The 10205-nt window shown below is 48.4% G+C and overlaps 1 protein-coding gene across 3 annotated transcripts; it reads left to right on the forward strand.

Moving 5' to 3' along the window:
* The first annotated feature begins 140 nt into the window (after positions 1-140).
* On the forward strand, positions 141-9846 carry THYN1 (thymocyte nuclear protein 1). Of its 3 annotated transcripts, none has more exons than XM_081172759.1 (8): positions 141-375; positions 1736-1792; positions 3029-3252; positions 4873-4941; positions 6784-6876; positions 7308-7403; positions 8909-9059; positions 9644-9846. In XM_081172759.1, the coding sequence occupies exons 2-8, from the start codon at positions 1750-1752 to the stop codon at positions 9712-9714; spliced, it is 747 nt and encodes a 248-aa protein (XP_081028885.1). In that variant the 5' UTR covers positions 141-375; positions 1736-1749; the 3' UTR covers positions 9715-9846. The 3 variants fall into 3 exon arrangements, with proteins under 3 accessions (XP_081028885.1, XP_081028884.1, XP_081028886.1); XM_081172758.1 differs by having other exon boundaries at positions 141-371; positions 1738-1792; positions 9644-9845; XM_081172760.1 differs by having other exon boundaries at positions 142-371; positions 1738-1792; positions 9639-9841.
* Positions 9847-10205: the final 359 nt, after the last annotated feature.

Consider the following 10205-nt stretch of genomic DNA (forward strand, 5'->3'; position numbering starts at 1 on the left):
TGTTCTCAGCTCCACAGGCGATGGTTACTTTTCTTTCTGGCTCCTACCAGAGAAGACTACCATCCCCAGAAGCCATTGCAAAGGGCTTGCCCTTCTGGGGTTGTGTTGTCTTTCTCTCCCCAGGGTTCTCCAGCTGTTAGTTTTCCGATTGGCTGCAACGTCTTAAAGGCATAGCTACGGTTTGCAAAACGAGTATTTAACCTCCGAACCAAGCAGGCATTTAGCAGCGGAAGCGTTTCTGATTATTTTTTTTGTGTGTGTTGCAATCAGGCGCGCCAATTTATAAAGCAGAAGAGACAGAAAGGACTCTGTTAAGAGGAAGGAAAGTTGGACAGTCGCGTATCTGTGCCACCACGGCACCAATTTTACAGGTACAGATGCTATTCCATCCCTATAGTCTTTAACTTTTGATGGGCTTTTATGTAATACATGTATAACTTACGTTTTGAGAGCAAAAAGCAGCGCTCATTGTTCTCCCTGCCCCCCTGATTTAATACTCAACAACACCCCTGCGAGGTAGGTTAGGCTAGGTATCTTCAACCTTTTCAGACTCAGGAGGACCCCCTTGTAGCCCAGGCATGCACGTGGGGAACCATTTCTTAATCATTTACCATGTATTTTCATGGTGGCTATGCTCCAGTTATGGGACGTGGGTGGCGCTGTGGGTAAAACCTCAGTGCCTAGGGCTTGCTGATCGCATGGTCGGCGGTTCGAATCCCTGCGGCGGGGTGAGCTCCCGTCTTTCGGTTCCAGCTCCTGCCCACCTAGCAGTTCGAAAGCACCCCTAAGTGCAAGTAGATAAATAGGTACCGCTTTCTAGCGGGAAGGTAAACGGCATTTCCGTGTGCTGCGCTGGTGCCGGCTCGCCAGAGCAGCTTTGTCATGCTGGCCATGTGACCCGGAAGTGTCTCCGGACAGCGCTGGCCCCCGGCCTCTTAAGTGAGATGAGCGCACAACCCTAGAGTTGGACACGACTGGCCCGTACGGGCAGGGGTACCTGCTCCAGTTGCAAGCTATCTTGGATCAAGCTGTGACCCACCACTTGAAGACCAGTGGGCTGAGATAAAGAGAGTGACCTTTTGATAGCAAAACTGGGATCTGAGCCTTGATTTCCCCCCCCTCCCCAGTCCTGGAGTGATGGAGGCACTGCCAATCAAATCGAAAAATACATAGGAAGCTGCCTTATACTCAGTCAAGACCACTGATTCATGTAGCTCAGTATTGTCTACACGGACTGGCAGCAGCTCTCCAGAATTTCAGGCATGGAACCTTCCCAGCCCTACCTGGAAATGCCAGGGACTGGAACCTCCTGCATGCTTAGTGACAGAGAGGCTCTGTCACTAAGCTCCAGTCCTTCCTCAAGTCTGACCTCTCTTGTTACGCTTCATATAAGGAATCATAGAATTGTAGAGTTGAAAAAAACCATTAGGGTCATCTAGTCCAACCCCCTGTAATACAGGAATCCTTTGCCCAACGTGGGGCTCAACCCCATGGCCTTAAGATTAAGAGCAGGCATAGGCAAACTCAGCCCTCCAAATGTTTTGGGACTACAACTCCCATCATCCCTGACCACTGGTCCTGTTAGCTAGGGATCATGGGAGTTGTAGTCCCAAACATCTGGAGGGCCGAGTTTGCCTATGCCTGATTAAGAGTCTCGTGCTTTACCGACTGAGCTATTGATGCAAGAAAGTATTTCCTGCTTTGCTTTCTCTTAAGATTCTTCCTCCCTTCTTCTAGGCAGCTGGATAAATGCCTCCGAAAGGGAAGAAAAGAGGCCGAGCAGCCTTGACAGGTCAGTGGGGGAGTCAGGCTCAAGCAATATTATCCAGAGTTCAGTTTAAAAAAGTAAAAACTAGTGATAAAGAAAGAGCCAACTTGGGCTGTATCTTCTGTGTGCTGCTCTTTTTTTTTGGCTATATACACACTAAGGGATGTTGAAATGTGAGCTACTCAGCACCTGTAGCTAAAGATTTATATCAGGAATAGGGAACCTGTGGCCCACCAAAGATCGCTCGACTACAGCTCCCATCATTCCTGACCATCAGCTGTGTTGGCTGATGGGAGTTGTAGTCCAGCAACATAGAGAGGGCCACAAATGTCCTCTCCCCCATTGAATGATGGATTTGATAGTTGGCCTATTTCTCTGACCCCTCTCCTGCCCAATATGTCTGGTTTCACTCATCCCTGGTCTCTCCCCCCCAAAAACGCCCTCTCGCCTGTCTGATCCAGCAGCCTTGTAAATAAGGCTGCAAAATTACTAGCCTGCCAAGGAAGTTTAGTAGGTGCTAGCAGCTTGCAGAGGAGAAGCAATGGATAGATCTCTCCCTCTAGCACCCTGTTTCATTAGCATTGTGAGTCAGGAGGAAAAGGTCTCTCTTCCAGATATACCTGGAAAAAGCAGAGATTGAGCCACGGACCATTTACATGCAGCCCCTCCCTTATAAGAAGCTGCCTTATACCAAGTCTGAGCATTGGCCCATCAAGCTCAGTATTGCCTACACTGACTGGCAGTGGCTCTCTGGGGTTTCAGGCCAGAAGTCCCTCTCAGCCCTACTTGGAGATGCTGGGGACTGAACCTGGAACCCTCTGCACACAACGCAGATGGTCTACCACTGAGCTATAGGGCCCTTCCTCTTCACTTGCCTCCCAGCTCTGTGGCTAAAACTCCTGCCCTGAGCATTTGGAATGTTCCTATGTATTTCATGACCTCACAGCAGCACAGCCAATGACAAATGCGTCTAGGAAGTAGCAAGCAAGCATCTGCTGGTAAATGTAAATGTGCTGTGTCTGAGCACAAACAGGAGAAATCAGCAGAAGGTTCCAGCAGGCAAACCACAATATCTAGAGATGGACATTGTGCATCCATTTCTTCCCAGTTACTTATGAATCATTTTCCAAAGTGACTTTTTTTAATAGATTAGCTGAAGCCCACCAAGCTGACATTATTCTTTTCTCCCCTTCCCACTTTCCTCATGTCCTTTTAAAATTCATCTTCCAAATACCCTGTGAATTCTTTGGATCCTTCAAGCTCCAAAAGAACCTGATTTTAAAGATGCCAGATCTGAGCTGCAGGGGGAGAGCAAGAGACCCAGATCGCAGAGAGTCGAGATGAAAAGCCTTACAACTGGAAATGTTGCGGAAACCTCCAAGGTAGAAGCCCGTGCTGAGCAGGACAGAAACAAGAGAGCCCACACCCATTGGCTAATGAAATCTGAACCCGAGAGCAGGTTTGAGAAGGGTGTAGATGTGAAGGTAAGCAAGCCATCTTCTATGGGAGACGTGTGCATTTCGCTCTCGCTTTTATTATAATCATTAATAGTTTTATGTAGTAATTACACACAACAAACATAACAATCCCAAAGAAAAAATAAAAACAAAAGGTTCTCTCGAACCTTCGGACTACCCTCCCTCCCTGGGTTCCATTTTTAAAATTTATTCCTGCATCTTTTACTGTAATCTATCATATGTCCAGAGTATCTAAAGTTTATGTTACTTTACAAGAGTTATTGTATTCCTGCTAATGATTTCAACTGCTTACAGTGGTCCCTAAGATATGTTATAAAATTATTCCAGTCCTTAATAAAAATTTGGTCTTCCTGATTTCTGATCTCTCCCATCATTTTTGCCAGTTCGGCATAGTTCATCAACTTGGTCTGCCATTCTTCTCTGGTTGGGACTTTATCTTCTTTCCATTTCTGGGCTAAGAGCATCCGTGCTGCTGTCGTCGTGTACATAAACAGTCTTTTCTTCTCTTTTGGTAATTCCGCACCTACAGTTCCTAACAAAGCTTCTGGGATGTTTTTTTTAAACAAAAGTTACCTTAAACGGTTTTTTTTTAAAAAAAATTCATTATATATCATTTCCCAGAACTCTTTTACTACCCGACATCTCCACCACATATGGTAAAACGTGCCTTCTTTATTTTTGCATTTCCAACACACATTTGAAGCAGTTCTATACATTCTTGCTAGTTTACTAGGTGTCAGATACCAGCGGTACATCATTTTCAAATAATTTTCTTTCAGTGTATAAAAGGTAAAGGTAAAGGACCCCTAACAGTTATGTTCAGTTGCAGACGACTCTGGGGTTGTGGCGCTCATCTTGCTTTACAGGCCAAGGGACCCGGCGTTTGTCTGCAGACAGTTTTTCCAGGTCATGTGGCCAGCATGACTAAGCTGCTTCTGGCGAGACCAGAGCAGCACACGGAAATGCCATTTACCTTCCCACCGGAACAGTACCTATTTATCTACTCGCATTGGTATACTTTCGAACTGCTAGGTTGGCAGGAGCTGGGACCAAGCAATGGGAGCTCACCCCGTCGCAGGGATTCGAACCACCAACTTTCTGATCGGCAAGCCCAAGAGGCTCAGTGGTTTAGACCACAGCGCCACCCACATCCCTATTTTCAATGTAAAGGAAGCTGTAAATTTTAAATCTTCTTTTCATAACTTTTCTCATAATAAAAGCTGTATATTATAACCAAATATCATGCCTAGTGTAACATTCCAGATTCACTCTCTGTCTATCTGTCTGTATGTCTGTCTCTCCCTCCCCGAGGGGCTGCTCCATCTGCACACTCTACTCACCAACCCCTTTGCTCCTCACACCTGACCAACCTCTCCTTCCTTTATATCTCGCCCGCCCCCAGAAATCACCTCAAGCCCCTTGTGCCTCACTTAGGGCAGACCAAACCTTTCAAAACTGCACAGATATTTTTTTTTGGGGGGGGGGGTCTTAGAATTCCCAAGCAACGCCAGGTACAAACGAGGCTGCCAGTAATAAATGAAATGCTGAACTTATTTTTTCTTTTCTTTTTTAAAGGCACAGTTAGGCATTTTGGGTAATGTATGTTTATTTTATTTTATTATTCAGTTTGGCATTGAAGATTTAAAAGCTCAACCCAATCAGACAGCATGCTGGGACGGAGTCAGGAATTACCAGGTAAGTAAAGTCAACTGTAGCAACAGCATTGATCAATAAATTTATTCTCACAAAAAAAAAAAAAAAAGGTTTCCGAGCAGCAAATAGCTATTCTGGATGGATGTGATACTGCGTAGATCCTAATCAACTTGCCTTCCAATCAAAGCTTACAGTGGGAGAACACAGATATGCTTTGGCACTTTAAAGTTCTGCTGTCCATTTCCACCTTTTACAGTGGTGCCTCGCAAGACGAAATTAATTCGTTCCGCAAGTCTCTTCGTCTTGCGAGTTTTTCATCTTGCGATGCACGGTTTCCCATAGGAATGCATTGAAAATCAATTAATGCGTTCCTATGGAAACCGCCTTCAGACCAGGTCCGGGGACAGTCTGTCCCCCAACCTCTTCTGAAGGCTGGGGGGGGGGGACAAGGGCTTTTCTTCCCACCCCCAGCATTTTAAAAAACCCCGGGACAGCGGAGGACTTCTCCCCTGTCCGGGCGATCTTAAAATGCTGGCGGGTGGCATTTTAAAATCGCCCCGGGACAGCGGAGGACTTCTCCGCTGTCCGGGGCGATTTAAAAGCCCCTGGGAAGGTCCTGGACCTCTTCTGAAGGCGGGCGGGGGGCGAAAGTCTTTGCTCCCCCCCGCCTGCCTTCAAAAGCCCTCCGGGACAGCGGAGAAACGCGCTGTGTTTCTCCGCTCTCCCGGGAAGGCAGGCAGGGGGGAACAAAGACTTTCGCCCCCCGCCCGCCTTCAGAAGGTGTTCCCTCCCCGCCGCCCGGCTTCGGAACGATGCTCCGAAGCCGGGCAGCGGGGGCAGGTGTTCCCGCCCCGCCGCCCGGCTTCGGAGCATCGTTCCGAAGCCCGGCGGCGGCGGGAGGAGGCGTTCCCGCCCCACCGCCCGGCTTCGGAGGAGGTCCGAGGACAGTGGGGAAGACGTGCTGCGCTTCCCCGCTGTCCCGGATATTTCCCTATGGGCTGTCGTCTTGCGAAGCAAGCCCATAGGGAAATTCGTCTTGCGAAGCGCCTCCAAAACGGAAAACCCTTTCGTCTAGCGGGTTTTCCGTCTTGCGAGGCGTTCGTCTTGCGAGGTACCACTGTATTTTTGCCCATGCTGTTGATATTTAAGACTAGTTGTGTTGCAAATTCAAACCATACGTACTTTCTAGCATTGATGAGAATGAGCCTAGGCTGGGATGTGTTTTTGAACTCTGATGATGTTCCGTGCTTGCCTGGATGGGACAGGTGAATGTGTCGAAACTAGTCAAGCAAAGAAAGGTAAAATCCACATATTTTGCTCTGCCCACTCTTACCTCTGGCCCCACCCACCACTGGCATGTGGCCCCTGGAAGGCTTCCCAGAAGAGAATGTGGCCCTTGGGCTGAAAATGGTTCCTTTTCTCTGGGTTAGCATGACATCTGGATTGATGAGTAATGGTTTATAATCAGCTAGCAAACCAGAACCGGAAACCATGGTTTCTTATCCATTGTTGGCTCTAACTATGGTTTGGTGCAATGTCTGAACTGACAGATCACAGTCCACCTCTTGCTTTGCCAGCTCCCTGGAGACCAGGGTGCTGAGGAGGTCCTGTGGAAAAGGAAAGCGATCAAATAGTTCTAAAACTATGGTTTGCCTGTCTGTGAGCTTTGGCTCCCTGCATCGAGTTCTAAACAAGGGTTAGCACAATCCATGGCTTTATATAAGCGAACTGAACTTTGAGTCCCTGGCTTACCTCGCATCCTCTCCTCCAAAATATGAGGCATGGTGGCTATAGTGCTAATTACCTGCAAGGAGATACGTATTATCTGTAGCGCTTCTGTCTGGTGGTGTCAATAAGCTGATCCCTGCTCTTCTGTTTTGGCAGGCACGGAATTTCCTGAAGGATATGAAAGCTGGCCAGGAAGCCTTCTTCTATCACAGCAACTGTAAAGAGCCCGGGATTGCTGGCATCATCAAGGTGAGAGGTACCAGGGGTGGTTCACAACTGTGTGAAATAACAATATTAATACCCATTTAAAACAAATTAGTCTCAGGAATAGGGGTGTCTCCCAAAAATAGACATATATCTTAGGTGTCAAAGAGAAGTGCATCTTCAGTGTACAATGTGTGCAGTTCCTAACACCCAAGAGGGTCTGCAGGGAAGGAGGTGGTCTTCCAGCTATTTGGGGCCTAAGTCCTGTTGTTACAGAGGAGAGCTGGAAGTTCTGATATGGAACATACAGTTGGCAAATTGCCTCAAATTGCAGTCTTTTTCAGTTGAGTGGGTCGCACATTTGGATGTGAGTGCCAAGTCACAAATGATGATGACTATCTCAAAGCAGTGTCTACTCCGTGGCTACTCTCAGTTTGCGAGTCGTGTTCTGGTTGTGCTTCTCTCCCAAATTCTAGATAGTGAAGGAGGCGTATCCCGATCACACCCAGTTTGAAAAGAAAGATCCTCACTACGATGCTTCCAGCACCAAAGAGAAACCCAAATGGTTCATGGTAAGATTGGTGGTGCTTGGCAAATGGGTTTTCAAGGATCGGCTGTGGTTAGGCACGGCTGGCTCCGATCTCATCATGCGTATACCAGGGTTAGGGAAATTCTTTGGCAGAGCAACAGACTTGACTCTTCCTTCTGCACACCAGCCATGCAGGAGTCAGTTTTCTAGACAGAGCACACAGGGCCGTCTTAACCATAGGAGCCTCGGGTGCAGGGCACCGGGCTCTCACGGGCGCCAGGCCGAAAGTCTGGGGCCCAAGAGTTGGCATCTGGGGAAGAGCCCACCTGTCAGTCGGAGTGCCATGGCGGCCTCTTCTGCTGCGGGCAGCTCTGTGCTGCGAATTCAGGAGCAAGCGAGCCAGCGAGACATTGAGGTGGCCAGCTGGCTCTGCCCTCCTGCATGCCTGGGATTGGCGCAGGACCATGGAGAGGCCCGTCCAGCGCATGCTGCTTACACCATGAGGCGCCCGGCTTCGCTCAGATGCCGACGCCTCGGGCTGGTTTGTTGCACTGGGCTCCTTATGTTTCCTGTATTCCTTTCCTGAGCAGAGATAAGCATGGTATCAGCAACCTAAAAAAAAGGTTGACAACTTTGGGGAACCTTTCCTAAAAAAAGGTCAACAACTTTGGGGTTCTCCCCCTAAACAAAGGTCAACAACTCTGGGCAACCGGGGGCAGGGCGCCAGGCGGATCTTTGCACCCCAGCACCACATATGCTTAAGACGGCCCTGAGAGCACAGCTCTCTGTATCCTCCATCCAGGCTAGCGAGAGGCGTCGCTTGCAGTCCAAGGACACATTCCAGCCAGGCAAAAGCATTTGAGGAGGCTGTGGAACAGGGTCAGGAAGGTTTAGCCTGAGGAGAGGCCTCAGAGGCCTCATATGGAGATATTGCGGGTCACATTTGACCCTGAGGGGCCCGATGGTTCCCCATCCCTCGTGTCAAAGATGGAAGTGGGACAAATAATGCTCCTTTTGTTCTTTAACACAGCCACAAATGAGTTATTTTTGTATATGTGGGCTTGTAAACAAGGCAAATGGTGCATTACAAACTTGTGGGTTTTTTTGCAAGGCTGAAAATAAATCTCCTTCCATTGCAGTAAGTCTCTCAGCTAAGTATATCTCGCACATGATATATACTATCGGCCTCCTTTTCTAAAGCATTAATTAATGGATGCTTTTCTTCCAAAAGAGGGGTGTTTCGAGCAGTCTTCTACTCCTACTCATTCTGCTTAATATTTCACATCACCCGGCAAGATGCAGAGACAAATCCTTCCATTTCTCTCTGAGCTTCTCTCATTCAGAGTGTTAATGACTCTTCACTCATTTTTGAATAAGTAACTGCTCTGCACAGCCAGCAAAGGGGAGGCAGAATCTTCTTGCAAGTGCCTCACAATACCAGATAGCACAATCTTGCCAGCCGCAATTCTGCAGGTAGAAGAGCAAACGTTGCAGACCCCAAGGTCCGACTCCCTTCCCTGACGGATGCTCCTTCCTTTGTGCTTGCAGGTGGACGTCCAGTTTATGCGAATGACTAAGCGGTTCATCCCTCTGGCCGAGCTGAAACTTCACCACCAGGCGCACAAAATCTCTGGAGGGCCCCTGAAAGATGCGGCTCTTTTCACCAGGCAGAGGCTCTCGGTCCAGCCCCTGACGGATGGTAAGACTCTTTGCCGCTTTGCTAGATGTTCACCTGCACTTTTGCATCTTCAAAGCATCACTTCATGCAAGGGATGGCAGCTCTTCCCTATCCTGCCAACCAAAACAACAATAATAACCCAAATCAGGCTGCCCAGCCATTCAGCCCCTGGAGGCTAAAGATGCAGGAATGCTTAACTCGTACCCCACCTTAGCTTTACCTGCGTTTTAACTTGCCGGGTGCCCCCATCTTGGGGAGAGCATAAGAGCAGCCGTGCTGGACCAGGCCAGTGGCCCATCTAGTCCAGCAACCTGTTCTTACAGGGGCCAACCTGATGCCCCAATGGGAAGCCCCAAAGCAGGACCCAAACACAGGAGCACATTCCCCTCTTGCAGCTTCTGGCAACCTGGGACTCAAAGTAAAACAGGTGGGGCCGTGTCCTTGGCAAAAGGCTTTCCTTATCCCAGGGGCCTCCAGATGCTGCTGAACTTCATCTCCCACCCCACCCCCTGCCATCTGTGGCTGGTGGAGTCCAACATCTGGAAGGCGCCAGGATAGCTACCCCTGCCTTATCGCACCTTTCTCTGTTTCCTTTTAAAGAGCAGTTTGCATTCATTTTGAGCCTGGAAGAGGAAAAGCACTGAGAGCTGCACTGAACTGCTCTTGCTTTGGCTGAGCTGCTGCTGCAAAAACAACAACCAGTTTGCTCCTGAACAACGGTATGCTTCTTTGAACTTTGAAACTCACCAAAGCCCGGTTATAGCTGCATTTGTTACCTGTGGCCTTCTGTTTTGTTTGCTTTAAATGACATTTTTAATATATGTGTGCCTATTTTTACCTAGCAGTCTTTAAAAAAAAAAAATTAACTCCCTGCCATTTGGCTCTCACAAGGACCCTTGAGGTGGCTTATGCATACAAAAATTCCATAGTTGGCACTGCGGAAGTCAAGAGCTGATAGCTGGTGCAGTCACTGGGATGAGAATCTGCACCTTAAAGTAAAAAGGGGACATGATTCAACACCAGCCAGCCACCTGGCCAAATAAGGAGGTCTTAACAGGTGTAGAACACGTGAGATGTGGCTAGCAGAACCTCTCTTGCAGGGCAGAGGGCTGGTTATGCACCGTGCCTTTAAGGCACATTCTTTCCCTCAAAGCATTCTGGGCGCTG

Source organism: Podarcis bocagei (assembly GCF_964188305.1).
Source record: "Podarcis bocagei genome assembly, chromosome: 15".
Taxonomy (NCBI): Eukaryota; Metazoa; Chordata; class Lepidosauria; order Squamata; family Lacertidae; genus Podarcis; species Podarcis bocagei.